The sequence below is a fragment of the Magallana gigas genome, chromosome 2 (assembly GCF_963853765.1).
Source record: "Magallana gigas chromosome 2, xbMagGiga1.1, whole genome shotgun sequence".
NCBI classification, from domain to species: Eukaryota; Metazoa; Mollusca; class Bivalvia; order Ostreida; family Ostreidae; genus Magallana; species Magallana gigas.
This window is the reverse complement of record NC_088854.1, coordinates 8,110,940-8,134,189: the sequence shown is the minus strand read 5'-3', so window position 1 is coordinate 8,134,189 and position 23,250 is coordinate 8,110,940. Positions and strand designations below refer to the sequence as shown.

General features: G+C 33.8%; 1 protein-coding gene across 10 annotated transcripts in view; it reads left to right on the top strand.

The window, feature by feature from the left end:
* The window catches only part of LOC105348731 (probable phospholipid-transporting ATPase IA), a 26,099-nt gene extending 2,849 nt beyond the window's left edge, over positions 1-23,250 (top strand). Inside the window, exons 1-44 of one of the 10 annotated variants that reach the window (XM_066074824.1) lie at positions 494-1,046; positions 3,318-3,438; positions 4,816-4,915; positions 5,129-5,227; positions 5,313-5,358; positions 5,617-5,731; positions 5,870-5,939; positions 6,121-6,248; positions 6,511-6,581; positions 7,139-7,236; positions 7,334-7,442; positions 8,226-8,243; positions 8,574-8,701; positions 8,795-8,872; positions 9,104-9,192; positions 9,376-9,442; positions 9,548-9,662; positions 9,921-10,003; positions 10,121-10,170; positions 10,310-10,379; positions 10,709-10,793; positions 10,898-11,037; positions 11,233-11,280; positions 11,457-11,547; positions 11,890-11,954; positions 12,122-12,211; positions 12,805-12,876; positions 14,094-14,176; positions 14,363-14,468; positions 14,594-14,671; positions 15,059-15,169; positions 15,294-15,368; positions 15,552-15,674; positions 15,875-15,953; positions 16,075-16,136; positions 16,250-16,306; positions 16,471-16,578; positions 16,710-16,795; positions 17,737-17,838; positions 18,088-18,167; positions 19,031-19,054; positions 19,407-19,433; positions 20,367-20,410; positions 20,838-23,250. In XM_066074824.1, coding sequence (XP_065930896.1) covers positions 1,007-1,046; positions 3,318-3,438; positions 4,816-4,915; positions 5,129-5,227; positions 5,313-5,358; positions 5,617-5,731; positions 5,870-5,939; positions 6,121-6,248; positions 6,511-6,581; positions 7,139-7,236; positions 7,334-7,442; positions 8,226-8,243; positions 8,574-8,701; positions 8,795-8,872; positions 9,104-9,192; positions 9,376-9,442; positions 9,548-9,662; positions 9,921-10,003; positions 10,121-10,170; positions 10,310-10,379; positions 10,709-10,793; positions 10,898-11,037; positions 11,233-11,280; positions 11,457-11,547; positions 11,890-11,954; positions 12,122-12,211; positions 12,805-12,876; positions 14,094-14,176; positions 14,363-14,468; positions 14,594-14,671; positions 15,059-15,169; positions 15,294-15,368; positions 15,552-15,674; positions 15,875-15,953; positions 16,075-16,136; positions 16,250-16,306; positions 16,471-16,578; positions 16,710-16,795; positions 17,737-17,838; positions 18,088-18,167; positions 19,031-19,054; positions 19,407-19,433; positions 20,367-20,410; positions 20,838-20,891 — 3,585 coding nt within the window. In that variant the 5' untranslated portion in view covers positions 494-1,006 and the 3' untranslated portion in view covers positions 20,892-23,250. Of the gene's footprint in view, positions 1-493; positions 1,047-3,317; positions 3,439-4,815; positions 4,916-5,128; positions 5,228-5,312; positions 5,359-5,616; positions 5,732-5,869; positions 5,940-6,120; positions 6,249-6,510; positions 6,582-7,138; positions 7,237-7,333; positions 7,443-8,225; positions 8,244-8,573; positions 8,702-8,794; positions 8,873-9,103; positions 9,193-9,375; positions 9,443-9,547; positions 9,663-9,920; positions 10,004-10,120; positions 10,171-10,309; positions 10,380-10,708; positions 10,794-10,897; positions 11,038-11,232; positions 11,281-11,456; positions 11,548-11,889; positions 11,955-12,121; positions 12,212-12,804; positions 12,877-14,093; positions 14,177-14,362; positions 14,469-14,593; positions 14,672-15,058; positions 15,170-15,293; positions 15,369-15,551; positions 15,675-15,874; positions 15,954-16,074; positions 16,137-16,249; positions 16,307-16,470; positions 16,579-16,709; positions 16,796-17,736; positions 17,839-18,087; positions 18,168-18,479; positions 18,501-19,030; positions 19,055-19,406; positions 19,434-20,366; positions 20,411-20,837 lie in introns of those variants that run through there. The other 9 variants (XM_020062507.3, XM_020062508.3, XM_066074825.1 and 6 more) reach the window with 9 other exon arrangements.

The following is a 23,250-nucleotide window of genomic DNA, read 5'->3' as shown; positions in this document are numbered from 1 at the left end:
TAGAATCAAGACAGCTGATGCTGGCCAGCTCCTTGAAATAATTACATCCTTAGACCTCTAATATTACTTATTTTACAAAGCATCTCAAATTTCAATTTTATAACTCTGGGTAACCCCAGTATGAAACATCTACTGGTAAACATAAATCCTCTACTTGTGGTCCATTCTCAGTATATTAGTAGCCTTGTTCTTTAGTTTGGACAATGGTGAGACTTGGTCATGTAGACATGTAAGAGATGCACCATGCAAAGGACTATAGGAAGAGTCCTACCTGCCACAGACTCACACAGACTGCGGTATTGATCCCAGATATTAAGCACAGAATTTGTGGTGCCAATTATCTGTAGTTATTGATCTGCAGGGCCAATGTTGAGGCTGTTATTGACACACTCAGTAAAAAAGCTTTATCTTTTTATGGAAAGCCCTCCCATCCATTTGAATATTATAATAAAAGAATCTTGTTTTCTTTTTTCAAGTTGTAAATAAAACATGCTACAGCATGATCATTAATTGATTTTCCTGAGTTATTGGCTCTTTATGAAAGTGAATGTTGTCAGCAGCCCAGGATAGATCCGACATCAAGGAATGCGTGATATTGTATTCCATATGGACAGAAAATATGGCCATTTTCAGTCCTATGAGGTAGTTGTAGAGAAGAGAACATCTACTCAGCAATCGAAATATTTCACTTGACCAACAGAGATGAAGTCTGATTGTGGCAAAAAAGTAGTCTCGATGTTTTATGGAGTTTCGTTGTTGACTCTGGGAAAGCGGGTTCTATTAACTGCAAGATATCAACTGGATGATTAAGAAATTGAGCTTTGATGGTCACTTCTTTCTGTGGAATTGTGTATCACAAAGTTAAATGTGAATTTTGAGTTGCCAATGATAGATGTATCAGGAATTCAATAGGGCTGTGGTTATATATAGTTCTTTTTGGAATGGATGATCTTTAACATTACAATTTGGAGGAGCATTGAAAGAGTATCTGCCTCCGTTGTTCATAATGACTTCAGTAGATCTCCGTCTCCAAGGAATATTTCGACGTAAGCTAACATATATAAATGCAAAGATCATTTAACTTATTTAGGCTATAATAGGATAAAGAAATATTACCGTAGTTAGTTAGAACCATTTTAACAAGAGCTTGGACTTTGGGTAGTTGTGTCAAACGGCAAAGTGACGTAGACCTGTCTATTTCATTGTTGGCCACTTAGCCATGGCTCTTTGAAATCAACAAGATTTATCTGGATTTTGAGGTAAGAGTTCGCAATTGATGCATATTTGCTTGAAACCAGCATCATATTTAACTTGTTTCAAAGCAAGAAATAGATAGTTACGTCCTACTGAAAGTCCAAGGCCTTGTTATCGCGTAAAATGGTTCTAAGGGCATTTTTGTAAGATTGTATAGTATGCTGAGCAAACCCATCTCCATCTGTTCACACAGCATGTCTCCTATGTACAACCCCAATTTAGTTTTCTACAATGCGAAAACATTGACATTTGTTGGAAATAGATTTTTCTTTTATATAGATATATCTGTGTAACGATTGATAACTGTGGTACTGAGACTTGAAATTCTCTCAGTATATAGGGATCTAGGGAGTAGGAATTTGAACTGTATATGCACTGTTGGCCTAATGCTTGGAATTTATTGATTCACTGGAATGAGATAGCGAGAAGGAGAGTGTACAGCCACTACAATCATACAGCCATTATAATCAAGTGGGTTTGGAGCTGAAAGGTAGTCCTTGTGATGACAAACCACTTGTCTTTGAACATGAAAAGAAATTAATCAAAAAATTGGTTTGTCCTATTGTACTGAAGATTAGTAGATTAAGTAATATTTTAGGCAACTTACGTGCATGATGCAGAGATTTAAACTCATAGGTACTAATTAAGAAATATGAAGAATTATGATGACAAAGTCCTGGTTTGTTAATTTCCTTGTTTTTTTCTGTAGCCATTCTGCCAACAACTGTTTAATGTTTTGTTCTTTACAGGTTTCTGACCAAACTATAGTACGGTCTATCAGTGCAAGATTTGTAGTTAATATCATAATGAGCACCCATCTTTGTACTGGATAGTTGATAATGATCAGATAACTCCTTGCGACAAGAGATACAGCTTCTGTATATATTCAATATTAGATAACAGTATGTTTCTTGCTAACATTTAACGGTAGTTAACAGTGCATGACTTTGCCATTTGAGTTATAAAATGTATAAAAACAAATGAAGTCACCAAGAAGTCTACCCTTTTTTAAGGTAGACATACAATTTAGAACACATGTGATGTCAATTTATGTAGATCATAGGGTCCATGTTACTGTCAAGTATGTGAATGGGCTGCATTTCTACTTGTTTACCCCTTACATTTAAACACTAGTCTTTTGTCATATGACAGTTTTGGACAGCACTCGTGCATTGCATTGACCTTGATACAGTACATCAGGTGACATTTGTTGATAAATAACAGACCACCAGAGAGAGAGAGAGAGTAAGAGAGAGAGAGAGAGAGAGAGAGAGAGAGAGAGAGAGAGAGAGAGAGAGAAAGAGAGTGAGAGAGAGAGAAAGAGATAGAGAGAGAGAAAGAGAGTGAGAGAGAAAGAGAGAGAGAGAGAGAGAGAGAGAGAGAGAGAGAGAGAGAGAGAGAGAGAGAGAGAGAGATCCAGTGGTAATTGTAGAAGTCCTTATGGCAAGAATAATCCTAAGTAAATAGTATTTTCCCTCTTTTAGTTTTATTCATTACAAATGGATTTTTTTCATATAGCACCTGTTTTGTATATTACGTAGTAGATTTAAAACACATTTAATTTGACAATTAAAGAGTCAAACTACCACTATTTTTACTACCTTTTTTATGTATCCAGATCTTAATTTTAACCTTTTTCCACTGGTAATTATATTTTCTTTTGTAAACAATTGTCTCTAAGATCTAAGTAATCAAAAGAGATTAAAAAACTTACAGGATTTCAGAAAGTGAATATTAATAAGTAAATAACTTGAGAATCACATGAACTACCATGAGTGTACTTATAATCAAATCTGTGTTTTTCCAATCTACCGGTACTTGCGATTTTTACATGTGTGTCAAGTATTTCAAGAAAGTACTTGCTATAACAGCTGTATTTTAACCCTACTTTTGATATGCAATTGTAGAAATGAGAAAGATTTTGTTTCATAGAATCCTAACAAATTGACCTGCATTAATTGTATCAAGGAAAACAACTACACATTTTATACCCCCTCCCCTTCCCTCCCACTAAATGTTCTAGTATTTTTCCCAAGGTACCTTTTTTTGGTTTTTGTTTGTAGAATACCATGCAATGCATGATGGACTTGGCTCTGAGACCACAGAGGAGGTGGAACCCCAGAAACAGCGAGTGATCTATGTCAACGCTCCACAGCCTGTCAAGTACTGCTACAACAAGATCAGGTATAGTACTTTATACATATATATTTACAATTTCCAGTGTCTTTGCCTTTGATAACACTACTTATCGATTTTGTACTATATAACCCATAACTTCAAATGACGCCAAATTGAGGCACCAGTGGGGTTTGCTTATTTATATTTAAATATTTAATCGTACGATGGTTTAAAATTATATAAATATAAGTAATAAGGAATCATTCTTTGAATATTATGAGGTGATAATTTTGGTCGGGGCATGATCAAATTTATCATAAAGCCCTTGATCACGCCCTGACCAAAATTATCACCTCATAATACTCAAAGAATGATTTCTTATTTCTTAAATACATTACGTACGTAAGTAGCGGGAATGTATACAAATCTGGTAGACTCATGCATATACAAAAGTACAGTAAACCAAAACCAGAAGCTGCATACAAAATCTGGTGCACTGTGTAACAGGGATATACAACATCAGGTACACTCAATTATAGTTAATTGTCAATTATAGTAAATTATGTACAGTACAAAATGACTAGGGGTACACAAAACCAGGTACAGTCAATTAATATAGAATGCATCAAGCAACAGAGATATGTACACAAAAAGAGTACATTTATTTATACAGATGCAGATACAAGATGTACATTACAACATTAACGAGGGGTATACTCAAAATCAGGTACACTTATTTATAGAGATACAAGATGTACAATACAACGTGTGGCAAGGGGTGTAAAATCAAGTACAATCAATTATACATTTATAAGATGCACAGTACAACATGTACCAGGGGTCTACATAAATCACAAATTCAGTTTTGCTCATTTATTCAGATCAATATACTTGATGTACAGTACAACATGCATCACTGGTGTACACTTACACAGGTTCAGTACAACATTCATCACTGGTGTACACTTACACAGGTTCAGTACAACATTCATCACTGGTGTACACTTACACAGGTTCAGTACAACATTCATCACTGGTGTACACTTACACAGGTTCAGTACAACATTCATCACTGGTGTACACTTACACAGGTTCAGTACAACATTCATCACTGGTGTACACTTACACAGGTTCAGTACAACATGCATCACTGGTATACACTTACACAGGTTCAGTACAACATGCATCACTGGTGTACACTTACACAGGTTCAGTACAACATGCATCACTGGTGTACACTTACACAGGTTCAGTACAACATGCATCACTGGTGTACACTTACACAGTTCAGTACAATATGTGTCACTGGTATACACTTACACAGGTTCAGTCAGATGTGCAAAATACATTTAGATTTTAGAATGTGTTGGAGTGTGTTATATTTGTTATAGATAGTGTTGATTTTGAATATCTCAAAGTCTAAATGGATTTTCCTCTTTACAGCACAGCCAAATATAGCTTTCTGACATTTCTCCCAAAGTTCCTGTTTGAACAATTTAGGAAATATGCCAACATCTTCTTCCTTTTCATCTCATTATTACAGGTAAAAATAACTTGGGAAATTCAATATTGCTTATTAAACAATTTTTTGAAAACCTCTGCAGAATTTAGATACTACAGAAAATGAACCAGTAGATGTAGATACTTTTTTCTTTAAACTTAAAGAATTGACGACTACTAGCATTGACAATTGTATCAATTTTATATCTGTTCATTAAGTTGGTGTTTGATGAGACTTTTCCCCCTGAATTTGCAGCAAATCCCCACTGTGTCCCCCACTGGTCGGTACACTACAGCGGTCCCCCTACTGCTTATACTCAGTATCTCAGCCCTTAAAGAAATCATTGAAGACTTTGTAAGTACACCAAGTGGTTAATGACAGAATTCTTCATTTTCATTCAGAATTCCTGGCTCTACATTTTTTTTTATCTGTTGTACAGAAGCGACACAGACAGGATGATGAAGTTAATAACAGGGAAGTATTAGGTAAGATTCTGTGAAAATCAGCATTATTTCCTCCTTTAAATCCTAAAGACAAAAATATCCTGTGAGAATTGACCTCAAGCTGTCTAATGCCTGTTTTTTAATGAAAATTTATGTGAAAGAGTGTGAGATACATCACAGAAAACTTCAGTAAATTAAATTACCATTGATTTGTAATTGTCATGTAAGCATCAGTAACATTTTTATGGTTTTACTTCCATTGCATACCAGTTATTATCATAATGAGTATATTCCTTGTAGTTTTACGCAATGGAATTTGGACAAAAGTCCGTTGGTTGGATGTCATTGTGGGTGACCTTGTCAAGGTCATCAGTGGCCAGTTTTTCCCAGCTGACATGATTTTGTTGTCATCAAGGTACAGTACTATGAATTCAGTTTCATTAGCTTTCTGTGGTAAAGGCCTGATTTAACATATGGGCAAGATGAGTAATCATTGTTAATTTGTTATACTTGATTGCATACAAAATAAATGGTTGCCTTAATATCTTTACAGTGAACCACAGGCTATGTGCTACATAGAAACCTCAAATTTGGATGGAGAGACAAATCTCAAGATAAGACAGGTAATGAATACTACATGTTTCTATAGTAGTTGTAAATCATCATGGAAGAGAGAAGACAGCAAAGTTTTTTGTTGCTTTGTCTATCAGACAACAGCTGTCTGTCAGCCTAGCAAACAGGCTGGTTGTCATAGCTGTAAGTGATGAATTCCGTAGTACTCATATGAACTTTTCTGTCATGCAGGGTCTCCCTCAGACCTCCAAACTTCTCACCCATGAAGATCTGCTGGAGTTGACAGGGACAGTGGAGTGTGAACTACCCAACAGGCATCTGTACGACTTTGTGGGGAACATACGTCCCTCGGGGAGAATGTAAGTCTATTAATGGCCTTGTTCGAATATCAATCTTGGAAAGAAATTAAACAAAATATGGTTGATTGATTTATATACAGTGAGTAGAATATAGCACATGTTTTAATTGTTTAATTCTGAGCTATTGTATACATATGATATATATATATATCTGCTACAGTCTTTTATATAATATTTGATCTTTCCTTATATATATTCCCTTTATTCAGGAGTTATCCTTTCAATGTGATACATGTACATTGTATTGTTTTATCTTTTACAGGGCCATCCCCCTGGGTCCAGATCAACTTCTGCTGAGAGGAGCCATGCTTAGGAATACTAAGTGGATATTTGGTGAGATCCTCTTTTCCACATTCAAAAAAATATTTTCCCATATTCATAATAAATAGATGTCAGGGTAGCTTAAAATTTATCACATCCCATGCATCCTTATTTATAGGGACTATTCATTAGACCTTGCTAACGAAGGATGTTGTATACTGTAGATTCCTAATTACATGCGAGGAATAAAAATCCGCGCAAAATCGCGAGAAGCACATCTCTCGAATTTTAAAATGACGCTTTTTCGAACATATGTAAACTGCATGAATCTATGATAAAAATTCGGCATTCACGATTTTATGATCTCGTGATTTAATGGAAAACAGCTAATTGCGAAATTAAGTACTCGCGTAAAATAAGGAATCTGCAGTAGTATCTTGACTTCAAAAAAGTGCAAGCAATAAGATTTGAACCCAAATCATAGAAATGCTGGTCATAAGGCCACAGCCATATGCTTATCAGATCTTCTTTATAAATGATTATTTCTTCCTGAAACATCTTTTAATAATTAAATATACTTGTATGATGTACCAGTACATGTATTGTATAACTGGTTTTTTTTCCTTCAGGAATTGTCATCTACACTGGTCATGACAGTAAACTAATGTTGAATTCCACATCAGCACCATTAAAAAGATCACATGTAGAAAAAGTCACCAACAATCAGGTTAGAAAATACACTAGTATTTTGTTGTCTTTAAAAAATGATTCCTGGTTTACTACTCTCAACAGTATCGGTGATTTTTGATGTCCTGTTTTGACAGATTCTGTTTCTGTTTGGTGTGCTGATCGTCCTGTCCCTGGCAAGCACCATAGCCAACAGAGTATGGACCTCATGGCACGTTGACAAGGACTGGTACCTGGCGTATCAAGGTATGCTTACAATATCTCACAGCATCTCCTTATATCTCACATCTCACAGCATCTCACAGTATCTCATATCATCTCACAATATCTCACACTATCTCACAACAACTCACAACATCTCCAACAAAGGTCACTCCCTCTTCTTTGCTTACTGATATTAAGTCAAAATGTTATTCATGTAAAAATGATGCTTATATCATGTGCACAGGGGCCAAGCCCGTTTTAACATTAATTTCAATGTAACCATAAATAAAGATCTTTATTTATGGTTACATTGAAATTAAAGTTAAAACGGGCTTGGCCCCTGTGATCATGAGCATACAAGTAACAGCTATCACACAATATCAAAGTTAAGAGATTAAAAGCTTAAATCAAACTGTACCAAGTCTTGTACTGTGGTTCAAATCTAACATCATTAATATGTATACCTATTAATAGTCAGAGTAGATTTTCTTTAAATCCAAAAAATACTGTGGAATCATTAAATTTTGTGATGGCTCAATTTTTGTGGTATATGTGGGTAGCTCTCAACCATGAATTTACATCCTCAACAAAAACTAATTATGAAATATTATATAGCTTTCCTACTGAAACTGAAAACCAGCACATCCACAAAATAACATCCCTATGAATAAGCAAAGCACCAACAATCCACGAAATTTGGCCGTTAATGAAATTAAATGATTCCACTATATCGCTTTTTGCTTCAATTTACAAATGTTTTTGCCTGACAGATTTTAAACATACTATCACTGAGTTCTGTTTCTTATAATTGTCATAATTTTATAGAAAATTCATCGAATACTGGTAGGTGATTTGGCTGTTTTTCCATGTTGAATTTTTTAAAGGTTTATTCAACAGCTTTTATGTCTCTCTTGATGAGGAAGACAGTGTTAAGTGCATGATTTTTCATTAACACGAACTTTTACTTATCGGAATTTAAAATTACTGGTAAGCTGATTATATTCTCTGGGGAAAACCAAACTACAGTATGGCAGCATTTCCCTGATATAGCAACTCTGATTTATTTCTTTAGCTTATGACTATTTACTTCTTGTATGTCATATACGACTACAAATCTTGGCTATGGCATGATATGTATGCATGTGGGTTACAGCATTATTAAATTTGTTTCAGACTCTCCACCCAGTAACTTTGGTTACAACTTCCTGACCTTTATCATCCTGTACAACAACCTGATCCCGATCAGTCTACAGGTCACGCTGGAGGTCGTCAAGTTCATTCAGGCCATCTTCATTAACTGGGTCAGTAGTCACAGATGTCTTTGACCACTCAAAATCAGAATATAACAGTGTGAAATTTTTACACTTTAATTCATGTTACATTTTTGTGGCTAGGATTTGGACATGTACCATGCAGAGACAGATACACCAGCCATGGCTAGGACGTCTAATCTCAATGAGGAACTGGGACAGGTGAGTTGTTTGATGGTGCACATAGACTTTCAGAAGTCTACAAGTGGCTGCAGTGACGACTAACTATCAGTGTTTGAGAAACAATGTACATGCACATGTACTTTGTTTTCCATTTCATTTCAAACACAAATCAATTTATATGTACATGTACATGTTCTATATGGATAGATGGTTGTTTTGTCTCTCTAAATTCCTCTGATCAGTGAATTGCTCTCTCCTGTTTTTGTGTAGGTGAAGTACATCTTCTCAGATAAGACTGGGACCCTCACACGGAACATCATGGTGTTTAAAAAGTGCAGCATTGCTGGAATACCTTATGGGTAAGTCATAATCATCTACAAAAAACGAGAGTAAGTTAAGAGCAACTAAAAGGTCAGATTAAAATGCTTTAACAGCTTTACAAGTTCATACAGCAAAATCTGTGCAATATTTCAATTTAAAATATAGAATATTCATATTGTGTTCAGAACTCTGTATTTGAATGTGTGCTTTGTTTTCTCAAGGTGTGGGGAAGATGAAGTGCATGGCTTTAGTGATCCATCACTGATAGAGAACTTAAAAAGAAACCATGTAAGTTCCGACTTCTTACATTCAGGGTATATTGTACCTGCTAGTACATGTAGTGTGCCCCTTCTAAGTACAGTAAATTTAGTAACTTTATGATGTTCTCCACAGGTTACGGCCCCAGTTATCCGGGAATTCCTGACCCTTATGGCTGTGTGCCATACGGTGGTGCCAGAAAACAAAAATGGAGATCCGAATGCCATGGAATACCAGGCCTCCTCTCCAGGTACTGTAGATAATGTTTTCTATGAGTATTTCAGGGCAGATAGTGAAAAGTTTGTGTCGCTGTTAACATCAGAGGACACGAGAAGGGTAGTCAATATTCTTTTTTAATTTAATCTAGAATTGTTAAGAAGATGACTGGAGCTTGAGTTGAGAGTGAGATTCATTACATGTTTTAGGTTATATAGCTGATGTCATTTTTCCCAACTTTACAGGATATTTTGAATATGTTTGATTCTTAATATGTGTTACTTTTTTTTAGATGAAGGTGCTCTTGTGAAGGGTGCTAAAGAATTGGGCTTCTTCTTTAAAACTAGGACACCTAACACAGTTACCGTGGAAGTGGTCAGTAACCCACACAAACACCATATGTCTCTACTTTTCTTATTACTGTATAATGATAAACTTGATTGGCATGTTCAATAATATTATTTGAATTCTCTTCTCATTTTCTCTTTTTAGAATGGAAATGATGAGGAATATGAAATCTTGAATGTGTTAGAATTTACAAGGTAGGTTTTTTTTACAAGGATCATCGATTAACCATGGGTTATAATGACCCTTTCTTGGGTCTTGACATCTCCAGAACATACACTTTCTAAGAATTATCTTACCAGGTATGGTTATGATTTAGTGAATTTTTCTTTATAGCACCAGAAAGAGAATGTCAGTGGTGGTCCGTACCCCCTCAGGGGAGATCAAGCTTTTATGTAAAGGAGCCGTAAGTGATAGACTAACATCATAACAAAGTCTATAAAAACTCAGTATACAAATGTCAAAATTATTTTTTTGTTGAAATGCCAAGCTTGTATTCTGGTTTTTAAATTTTGTCAAACTACCAGGTAAATAATGAAGTTTGTCAGATGTTAGTTTGTTGTTTGAACTCACACTATTACATATCCTAGATATATTTACTGTAAGTGTATGATGAAATGTTTTATTTTTCGCAAAGAGCACTGAGATAATTATGCCAGATATTTATAGTTGATAATGGAAATGTGTATTGTGTGCAGTTTAAATTCATGTTCAGTTTGTTTGCTTTATATTCAGGATACAGTGATTTATGAGCGGCTGGATGACAAACAGATGTACAAGGATATAACAATACAGCATCTAGAGGAGTTTGCCACCTTGGGTTAGTAACTTAAGTTACGTAAAAAGTGGTTTGTACAGAAAAAATTGATTTTAAACTTGAGCTCCTGAATTTTTATACCCTAAAATCACATTTCTGAATTTCAGGGCTTCGCACATTATGCATAGCCTCAGCAGATGTAACAGAGGAATTCTATGATGAATGGAAGCACACTTACTACAAAGCTAGCACATCACTTCAGAACAGGGACAAAAAACTAGAGGAGGCAGCAGAACTCATTGAAAGGGTGCAGATTAATGACATCCACTTAACAATAGATTCATGTTTCTCATGTAAAACAGATGATTATTAAATTGATAAGCAGTTGACAAGGAAAAAAATTTGATAAGATGACATGAACTTTCATGTGTGAAATCATTTATAAAGGAAAGGTCAATAATGATACATGATATAAGTAAATGTAAACACTTCTTTCTTTCAGAATCTTCGACTTCTTGGTGCTACAGCCATTGAGGATAAACTTCAGGAGGTAAGAACAGGCTGAAATGGCCAATCACAGTCTGGAAAAAAACATTATAGTTCGGACCTCATGAATTATATGTGTCATACATCTTTTTCTTGTGCATTGAATTGAATTTTACCTTATACCGGTATTGTACCTTCCAATTTTGTTTCAGTGTATTTATATGCCTTGTTGTTCTATAGGGTGTTCCTGAAACCATCTCCAATCTGTCTAAAGCAGACATAAAAATCTGGATCCTTACTGGAGACAAACAGGAAACAGCCATTAACATAGGTACACAGCTCCCTATCTCAGCTCTCTGTTGCTAACCTTACTGATCACTTCTGGTGATCCTGTTTTGTCACTTCTTTCTCTTCTTTTTGTTTATCACTGTAAGTCTGTAACACCACTTGTAGGTGACAGGTGCTCTGTTAACTCTGTAATATACCAGTTAATACTTGTACCGGTACATCTAACACATGTACCTTATGACTTCCATCTATCTTTGAACTGTTTATATGCATGTAAACTCTTACAGACACCTTATTGCTTCCCTTAATCTGTTAACTGATTTTTAATGTATAAATGCTTAGATTTGGATTTGCACTATATATGTGTGTTTTTGCTGTGTTTTAGGATATTCTTGCCACTTGCTAACACAAGGGATGCCACTCCTGATCATCAATGAACACAGTCTGGATGTAAGTGTTGACAGCTGACAGGGACTCTGTATTGTATCAGTCTGTTAATGTATATTGGTAATACAGCAAATGTTTGATGGATAAATTAGTATTAGTCTGTTTAAGTACATTGTTTGATTCAGCAAATGTTTAAGGAGTTTGATCTCAATCTGATGAATTCATTACAGGGAACTCGAGAGACTCTGAGGAGACATGTTCAGGATTTTGGTGACCTTCTCTGTAAAGAAAACGATGTGGGCCTAATTATTGATGGACAGGTGAGTGACCTTTGACCTCAGTACCAAGCACCTGTGGGTCCTGTTTTATGTAACTACTATAGGAATGCATCTTGTTGACTATTCACATGCACCAGCTGCTGTTTTGTGTGTTCTGTGGTCATTTTTATTTACTTATGTTCTTTATCAATATTACAAAATAATGAGATAACTAATTTGAATTTAAAAAAATGAAACAATGGGATGCATTGTTCAAAAACGTTTAAAGATGTTGGTCCTGTCTGAATAAACATAATAGCGGTCATATTCTGCGTAAAGATATCAATAGCTTTCATCTAGACACGCAAGCTTCGATCTTAGCCTAACTGTTAGAGGGTTTATTTTTTCAAATAGAACAGGCATATTTGTTCATGTATTTCAGTGATAAACTAACATGTTATAAAAACTAATTTCATTAACTTGAAACTGATATCTACATGTATTTTTAAAGAACTTATCTGGTAAGACAATAACATTTTTAATCACTTTGTATTTTCTTGTATGGTGTGAAATTATCATGAACTTATTCACTTGATGGCAGGCACCTGCTTTTCGCTGACATATCTTGATTTATTTCCCTTTGTTTGCCTCTTCAGACACTGGACTTTATATTTCCTTCACATGAATGCCTTAAAAAACCAATCAAAAAGAGACTTGGAAGAAAAAAGGTTTTCTCAATGTTTGTTTATAAAATGTCTTCTGCATTATGCAAAACCACCTGATTCCAACATTCCTTTTACCTTTTAAATCAAAACAGAAATTAAATGTTTGTTCAGTTCACTCCCATTTTGAAATATTAGACTTCATAAAGTTGTTTAATGCATAGGACATCATTTTATTGCCAGCCTTCATTTTTATTGCATGTATGCATCTTGGTCTTTGGACAGTAAATTCTCCCTACCCCCTCTCATATTTAGCTCAACAACCCAGAATAAAGATCAACTTTATTAATTTTATGGTACTTTGTCAATTTAGATTTAAGTATTGGAAATATGGTTAAATGAGAATACTTGACTTTTGATAGATGGAGTGATTTCAATTGATGTGTCATCTACATTGTATTATTGGTACCTTGTAACTGTAATTGTGAAGTTTAGAAGATACTGTATACCGTGACTAATCAATGTACTACAGAACTATCCATTTCATACCTGCAATTGCAGATATAAACATGTACACCAGCAAACCACCATTGGAATAATTCACTTATGATAATTAACATGTGACTACCACTAATCAGAAAGGTTTGCATGAATGTACATGGGAATTTGTACATGTATTTTTATTACAGTTATTTTTATCAATTTTCCTATATATTTTTTATATTTGTATAAGCATGTTTACTGAATCAGAGATTTTTTGTCTGATCGTAGAGGACAAAATCTTTTTAAGGTCATAATACATAGTGTATTGGTAATGAACATTTATATGTTTCAATGTGTGATTAATTGATGAGATGATAATTCCTAGTTTTTTGTTAAATTTCATCTTACTTTTTTGTACAATTACGCTGTGTCTGCTTAGTCCTATTGTTGTATGCTTATTGTGAATTACTGTTCAGTGGCAAAGATGCTAGTAAATTCATTTTTTATTACCATATGTAATTCCAAGTTATTATGACATTCTATGTCTTCTGTGTCATTGCTGAGAAGCAAAACTGTTGGAGAATTTACATAGTATTATAGGCATTTTGTAGAACCAAATGTAGTTTCGATAATTTAGATTCACTTGCATATAAACATGCACTGATTTCAGACATAGACAATTTACTATATGTATAACCATATACAGCACTTGTTAGTGTCTGTTCTGATTTCAGTGTTACATTGCAAATGATAAAGTAAGAAAACATTCATTTTCTTAATTTCAACCTTTTTTTTTGCAGACTCTGAAGTATGGTCTGTCTTGTGACTGTAGAAAAGACTTCCTCGACATAGCTGTGTCCTGTAAAGCGGTCATCTGTTGTAGGTAGGTTATTAGGTCACGTTATGAAAGGTGACTCTACAAGTATAACCAATAAGTCATAGGGTCACGTTATGCATGCAATCAAGATGTATAACTAATTACTGGTAAGCATCTGTGTCCTAAGGTATATTAAAATTTCTTTGAATTTTAAGGAAAACTGAATGTATGTACTTTCCTGTATGATTTTAGGGTGTCACCTTTACAGAAAGCAGAGATTGTAGAATTGGTCAAAGACTCAGTCAAAACAATCACCTTGGCCATAGGTGATGGTGCTAACGATGTAGGGATGATTCAGGTGAGTGTTACAACTGATGAACAGACAGATAGACAGATCAATGGATGGACAGACAAATAGACAGACAGGCTATAGCTATAAATAATATTTTGTATTAATGTCGATGTATCTATCTGTCCTTGTAGGCAGCACATGTGGGGGTAGGAATCAGTGGCGTGGAGGGGTTACAGGCAGCGTGTGCCTCAGATTACGCAATCGCTCAGGTAACACAAAACACCTGTAGGAAATTTTTTTGAATTTCATATTTAAATGATCATTCTACATGTACATGTATGGTACTCTCTGTTTTCAGGCCGCTTTGTTTCTGTATAGCTGTTGTGTTCACGCATTATTTCACACAGTTAAATGCGTAAATCCCATACATATATCTCATTGTATTAATGAATCATATTGCATATTGTTGCCTGTAATATGAACCTGAACATTCTGGGCTATTATTTCATTCAGTATTTGTTATATTCATGATATTATTTTTTTTTTAATGTATATGCCCCCTGAGGGCCCTTGATTGGTGAATAAATAAAGATATATGTATTACATGATTGGGAGATTTTTATGATTTGACATCTGAGGTTGTGTGTACTTGACAGTTCCGATTCCTGAATAAGTTACTGTTGGTTCATGGAGCATGGAGCTATTACAGGCTGTGTAAACTTATTCTCTACTCCTTCTACAAGAACATCTGCCTCTACGTCATCGAGGTAAGCTCTCAGTCTGAAGCCTCATGCCAGCTTAAATGAGCCAAACGTTCAAAACCTCAAATGAATTCTATGGACTAGTTTATATAGTGGGTATATTAAACTTATGATTTCTTTGTCATTTCAGTTTTGGTTTGCTATTATGAATGGTTTCTCTGGACAGATTCTGTTTGAGAGATGGAGTATAGGTTTTTATAATGTGGTGAGTTTTGAATTAAAACTGTAAGAAATACCGGTAAATCCAAGCATGTCAAAGTATTGTTGATATTTTTATGAAAGATATTTAGAAAACCAATTTAAATAGGTAATTAAATAGTGATAAAAACATATTTTGACACATAAACACTGTAATCTTCTACATGAATTGACCTGATTCTGTTGCTAGATATTTACGGCTGCCCCACCTTTAGCGATGGGTCTCTTTGACCGTATTTGTAGTGCAGAGAGCATGATGAAGTTCCCAGCTCTCTACAAGGCTTCCCAGAATGCCGAGCTCTTCAATGCTAAGGTACGGTAATCTACTTAAATAGACATAGTATTAATGCAAAGTTTATTATTAAAAAAGCTGGATTTCATAATACACCAGAAATAAATACATGTAACAGCAATGTAGATTTGGTATGACCACTATAATGTTTATATGTACTTACATTGCTAATGAATGTACATGGAGATAACTGGTAATATCTTTTCCAATCTTTATTGCAGGTTTTCTGGATGTGGATCTTTAATTCTTTGTTTCACTCTATTCTTCTGTTCTGGCTTCCAGTTCTTACTCTTCAACAAGGTGAGTCCAAAGCTTCTCATATCTCTCCATAAGTACGCAACTTTTCTAGGACATTAAGACCTTTTTCTTGACAATTTTTATTGAATTTAAAGTTTATCATTTGACATTTCCTGTTTTGTAGATATTGCGTTTTCCAATGGACAATCAGGGGGTTACCTCTTCCTAGGAAACTTTGTATATACAGTAAGTTATTTATATTCTATGACATTTTCTGTCATTCTGAATTTATTAAGAATCCATTGTTAAGACACTTTTTTCACTTATGTTCTCTGTATAAACAATCTTTTTTTCCTCAGTATGTTGTGGTGACAGTGTGTTTGAAGGCTGGTCTTGAGACAAGTGCTTGGACCTGGGTAAGAGTTTTAAAACCTCTAAATTCATAACTAGATCCAAAATAACATAAAAATTCACGTTGAGAGTTGTATAACAGATGTGCCTAAAATAAAGAATGAATCATGTTATTGATACCGATAATTTGTTTTCTGTGTGCATCATTTATCTCCCTTGTATTTCGTAGCTGACTCACCTAGCCATATGGGGCAGTATAGCCAGCTGGTTTCTGTTCCTCCTGGTGTACAGCCATATCTATATGATTGTGGACCTGGCTCCAGAGATGCTGGGCATGGTATGTACCTGTTGTTGGGTCCTCTCCAAGATCTATCGTCAACTTTGTAACAGTAATATTGTAAATAAATTATTAAAGCAGCACAGTAATGAGAAGCATTTTTACAGTCCTCTTTTGTTTGTCATTTTTAGGACATTGTATACCGATGTTCCATTTTCTGGATGGGTCTTATTATTATTCCCTTTATCTGCCTCATTAGGGATGTCACATGGAAAGCGTAAGTTATCAAGTTTTTTTAACATTGCATGATGATTAACTTTGTATTTATGGACTTCCATTCTCTAAATATCCAAATTTTCACTTGTTGAATCAGATACAGTACTTTGTAAAACAAACATCATATCCCTTTTATATTTCTGAATCTTGATTGCCCCTATTGGAGACATATTGTAAAGATATCTCTATGTAATTGTTGATTATAGATTGTCCCTGTAGGAGACATATTGTAATGATATCCCTATGTAATTGTTGAATATAGATTGTCCCTGTAGGAGACATATTGTAATGATATCCCTATGTAATTGTTGATTATAGATTGTCCCTGTAGGAGACATATTGTAATGATATCCCTATGTAATTGTTGATTATAGATTGTCCCTGTAGGAGACATATTGTAATGATATCCCTATGTAATTGTTGATTATAGATTGTCCCTGAAGGAGACATATTGTAATGATATCCTTATGTAATTGTTGATTATAGATTGTTCCTGAAGGAGACATATTGTAATGATATCCCTATGTAATTGTTGATTATAGATTGTCCGTGTAGGAGACATATTGTAATGATATCCCTATGTAATTGTTGATTATAGATTGTCCCTGTAGGAGACATATTGTAATGATATCCCTATGTAATTGTTAATTATAGATTGTCCCTGTAGGAGACATATTGTAATGATATCCCTATGAAATTGTTGATTATAGATTGTTCCTGAAGGAGACATATTGTAATGATATCCCTATGTAATTGTTGATTATAGATTGTCCCTATTGGAGACATATTGTAAAGATATCTCTATGTAATTATGTAATTGTTGATTATAGATTGTCCCTGTAGCAGACATATTGTAATGATATCCCTATGTAATTGTTGAATATAGATTGTCCCTGTAGGAGACATATTGTAATGATATCCCTATGTAATTGTTAATTATAGATACAAGAGGACAATGCACAAGACACTGAAAGAAGAAGTTCAGGAGAAAGAAAAACTGCACGAGGACCCTACACCTGTTGTCATTAAAATGACCAAGAAAAGGTAAGATGTCAGGCTATTGCGTAGGGGCTTACTGATGTTTTGTCATGAATATGACTTGAAAAAACTTTCGAAAGAGGGATTCTAAAACTCAATTAAAATGAATGGAGAAAGAATATGTGTTTTAGAAACTTTCTCTTGAAATAATTATTGAATATACATAGCACAAATGCAAGAAAGTGTCTTTATCCATTTAAAATGTTATTTCAAATTGATGCTTATCTTTATTGATGTGTGACATATCTGTCTCAGGTTGACGGAGACTGCCCGTCTTCTGCGGAATGTGTTCACACGCTCATCTAACAGGATGCAGACGGCCTCTGAGCAGCCGCGTAAGTCGACTCCATCATTTACTGTTCTGTACATACTGATTTACAGTAAAGCACTGTGTTGTTAACTGTGGCACATTTTCATCATCATCAATATTTATAATTGTTGTGTGTTATTTCACTTAACTAAAAAATTCCTACCACTCCAGTATATTTAGAATCGTATTTCAATTTTAAGGATATTTTATTTGACAACCTATGATTTTATTAAAGACTGTGGTACACTCAAAAACTGTTATAAGACAATGAGAAATTTGTCTGAATTTTTTAATTATAATGACTTCTCCCTATAAAACTGTTGCCTTACAATGACAGCTCCCTCCCCTACCCCGTCACGTAAGTCGGTCACATTTTTCCATGATGTTTCTGTTCATCATCGAAACATTACTGATTTCTTTTTGGAACTTGAATATATGCACTGATAGTATGACTTAAGATTGATAGAAAGTATTGATAATTATTTGATTGTCAAAACTAATCATACTCTTAAAACATTTATGTAATTGGATGTGTGAATGGTCACAATGAAATCAGTAGTGTGAGGTGTAAAGCAAGAAGCGGAGTTGTCACAGATTGTATAATGCAGTAACATTATAGACAGGATCCTAGATTTTATTTAATTAATCAAGGTGTGCATGCTGCTACTAATAACCTGGTCTGTAGGAGGAGAGGTTGTAAATATGAATTAAACAGTCACACCAAACAAACTAGAAATGGGGAGTAGTTGATAAGGTTATTCCAAGTTGGAGAAAACTCTCTCATAATCTGTTACTTAAGCATATAATAGGAAGTTTTTGTTTCAACATTTAGAACCTGATGGAGACAAGAGTGTAGCATCAATTATGTTTATTATTTTACTGATTTAGGTTTTTCATTTGCAAGAGATAATGGTAACACATGTATTCTAAATTTTTTCTTACTTTATTTAATGATACCAGAGCATGCAAATTTTGATTAAAAAGCCTCTGATATAATACTAATTATTAAAACAAAATCTAATGTTTTTAATTTTTTTTTTAATATTTTTTGACATTCTTTTATATTTTGGGTGTTGGTATATGGTAAATAAAGTTTTAGTAAAAGCTGTATTTTATTTTGTCAGCAGCAGTTTAATGTGTATAAATTTTATGTGATATAAACAAATGCTAAGACAATTGTGAGCATGTAAAGGTGAAAGGATATTAAATCAGCCTGGTTCATGAATGTTGTGTGTTTACAAATTACTTCTATTTTTAACCATAGTAAGAGAAATATACAGGAGAACTGATGGTAAATACCGTAATTTACAGCCAAACTCAATCAGCATGTCAAAGGGGGATAACTCTCTCCCGACATTCCACCTCCCAAAACCAATTGTCTCTTATATACCATGTATTGCAATCAATCCTTACCCAGCTCCACTAACTCTCACCAACATTCTGTTTTACTAAATATTCATGCACAAAATAACAATTAATTTTGCGTTAAACTCTTTTCAAGTATGCATTAAAACTGTCAAAACAAGACATGCATTTCATAGTCTTAAACAGTGTTTTATTGATATAAAATATAACAAGAAACTACAGTACATAATATATTTGCTTGCCTTAAAAATTGCATTCTATTGGGTCACAAGGATATTATTCCTTTTTCTATATTTCTATATTTGTTTCCCTGATTTTGTAGCAATGATGTAATCAATGGAGCACATTCACAAAATTAAAACAGGGAAAATAAAGAACAAAATATGTACCCGTATACCTTGTTCTGCTTCTGGTAGACTCACTTGTTGCTCAAATTTAAACCAATCACTCAATCAAATTAATTTATCTTCTGTTTATTGCATTTTGAGACCAATATGGGGTTGGTAATTACTTAGTACAGCAAAGTTTGATATTTTGATTTAAAATGAAATTTATTATTTTGACAGTTTCTGAATTAATTACCAGTAATTCAATGATAAAACTATCATCAGATTGTAAAGTAAAACTTGCTGTTTTTAATCATTATAAGATTGCTATTTTCATTGGGATATCACCTAGCATATTAAATTGTTAAAAACACTACAGTATTTAATATCATGCTTTCTTAATAGTTTCATTTATTTTATGATTTTTCTGACACATTTAACAATTAACTACATAATTTTTCACCTTGATTTAAATTACATGTATACATTATATTTTACATTACTTTTAGCATTCTAACTTTTTTTATTTTCAGATGGTTTTGCATTCTCACAAGAAGAAAATGGAGTACTTACTCAGGTATTGGAGATTATTTTTTCTGACGAACAGTTTCTGTAGATTCCTTATTTTACGCGAGTACTTAATTCAGCGATTCTATCATTTGGCATCAAATCGCAAGAATATGAAATTGCGAACACTGAATTTTTATCATATTTCTTAATAATTAACATCTGTCTAAAACATTCAAGCAAGATTTTAAAATCTGCTAGGTACTGTGCTTGTCGCGATTTTACACTGATATTAATTCCTCACGTTTAATCAGGAATTTACAGTATGCAGAGTAATAGCATATTTTGTGTAACATGATTTTAAGATAATTTAAAAAGATTGGAAGTTCTGTAAAAAATAAAGATATTTTATAAAGTCAAATAATAATTAGAATTCTCTAACATACAAATAGGTAACAGTTTATACCGTAAATGAAATTGATTTTTTTTTCTCTTAGGCTCAACTGATACGTGTTTATGATTCCACCAAAAGCAAGCCAGAAGGGTTATAATGTCTCACAATCAACAACCTGGATCCATGGTTTCTCAGAAGTCAGGACAACTGTCCAGGATTCACAGTGATGGGAAATCTCTGGGACCAAGTGCAATATATCTTCATATCATCACCTTTTTTGATTTCACACTCCTATCCTCACTCGTAAACATCAACAATGCTCTGAAGCCACAAAAATAACATAAACATTGATCTGATACATCTGAACTATTAAGATATGTACATTGCTTGATTCTGACAGTCTGTAAACTATCCTGCTTGTCCTACGTTGAACAGGCTGATGGCTGTGTAGTGTTTTATTACCTCAGTTAAGGATTTTATTTTTGATAGATTTTTTTGATAATTCACATGTACAGAGTTCAAAGATTCCCAGCTACATGTACAAATTGAAACCTTTAATTTTCATCCACTCGCCTCATCCTTAAAATGTTGGCTCAGTATTAATGAATGCCGGCCTGTGTGTCTTCAGTGTTACAGTTTGTCTAGCCAAGCTAGTGTGGATGTCTTTAGTTTTGTTAGTAATTATTTATTGTTTTGTTTATGTAATATATACATGCATTGTTGTTATTATATGATTTACTATGTGTACATGTATGTATTTTATGGTCAATTTTATGTTAAGTGCTGTTTATGACTTAATTGGTGATAGTGATGTACTAGGGGTATTGGAATAAAACAGTTAAGACATTGACACCCTACCTGCTTCAGCAATGCACTTACTGAAAGATCATTGGGTAATGATACAATATGTATGTACAGTATGAACACAACTCTTATCAAACCATTGAAAACGCCCTTTTGTAAGGAGAGAAAGCATGTTGAGGTCGAAACACCATAGGTGTCTCTTCAAGTGTTATAATTTCAATGGTTTTAATATCATTCTTTTGTATAATTGGATGAAAATTAATAATATGTAGAAATAATTTTAATCACTTTGGCTTTGATGCTACAGAAAACTTTTACCAAGGATATTGAAAGATTAAAAGCACTGTAATTTTGGCCTCCCTTTCCTTTTATATAACATTCTGGTTTTGAGAAAGGGTGCTTACTCTAAAGCTGGGACATAAACTGGTTCTCTAGTCCATAATCACTTTGTAAAGTAGTAGGGTGAAGGTCAGAGTATTGCCACTGTAATATAGGGAACATTTTTTTACTCAAATGCTCATTTGTATGATGATTGACATTTATATACAGTGTAGCTCACTCACAGAAAGTTCATGTTAGCCATCACTAAGTGTTTCACTTCATGCACATGTATCGCAGGATTTCCAAAGTTCAGAACATCTACGTTCATATTCATAACACATAAGTCTCCGTGATTTTGTATTCAAATGATGAAGTGGGGAAGGTACCAGTTATTTACTGTAAGTACAGATTTATCCTTAAAAAATGTCAATAACTAATCATCTTGGTGTATTTGATGACAAAAAACACACCTCCTCATATATGGAGGTTGTTCTCTTCAATACATGTACCAGTAAATTAAAGAAGCATGTGTTTTGTTGTGGTTTTAAAGGTAAAATTTCAAGTTTAAGGGGTTTCAACACCAATTTCAAATATAAAGTAAGTAGATGTTTTGGGGGTTTGGGTTTTTATTTTTTAAGAAATTGCAGCCTTAGAGTAAAGATTACTGTAAGTTTTAGTTAGGCCACACCAATATAATTACTTGTTTGTCGAATATCCTGTGAAAAAAGGTACAAGCGATTAAGAAATAAAATTATTATTTTTTTGTTGCCAACATTTTTAGGCAGTACTTAAATAAATTTGTGCGGACGGTAATATTTTTTCTACTTGATTCTGATTTATAAATTAGAACTATTTAAAATGCCAAAAATAGAGTGGAGATAGAACAGAGAACAGCACAGAATTTCCTGGATGCGGGAAATTAATAATGATATTATTTGTATAGTTTAATTTAAATACGAGCACGCGGGATCCAACGAACAAGAAATTTTATTGGTGTGGCATTGATATTGGATCATATTATCATAGGATAGATCATATTCTCATCCATCAGCATTCTATTTGTGTTTTCTCATTCTTGAATTAGAAAATGTATGGTTTAGAGTTATTCTTCTCAAAATTAAAATAAAGTCTTCTCAGTATTTTTATTCATTGAGAATTGTTTAAATATTGTTGGGGCTATTTTTCCCCACTCAATGTGTATCCAGTCAGCAGGTTGTATCGTTGAAAATTGTAGAGATTGACTTTGCCTATTAGTAGTTAGGATAAATTTTTCTCTTTCTCTGTGATTTCCAGTATTTGATAATTAAAATTTAAGATTATGTTTCCTATTCTTGTAGTACACTAACAAAGAATATGCTTGATTGGTAATAAACATTTTTTTAAACTAATAA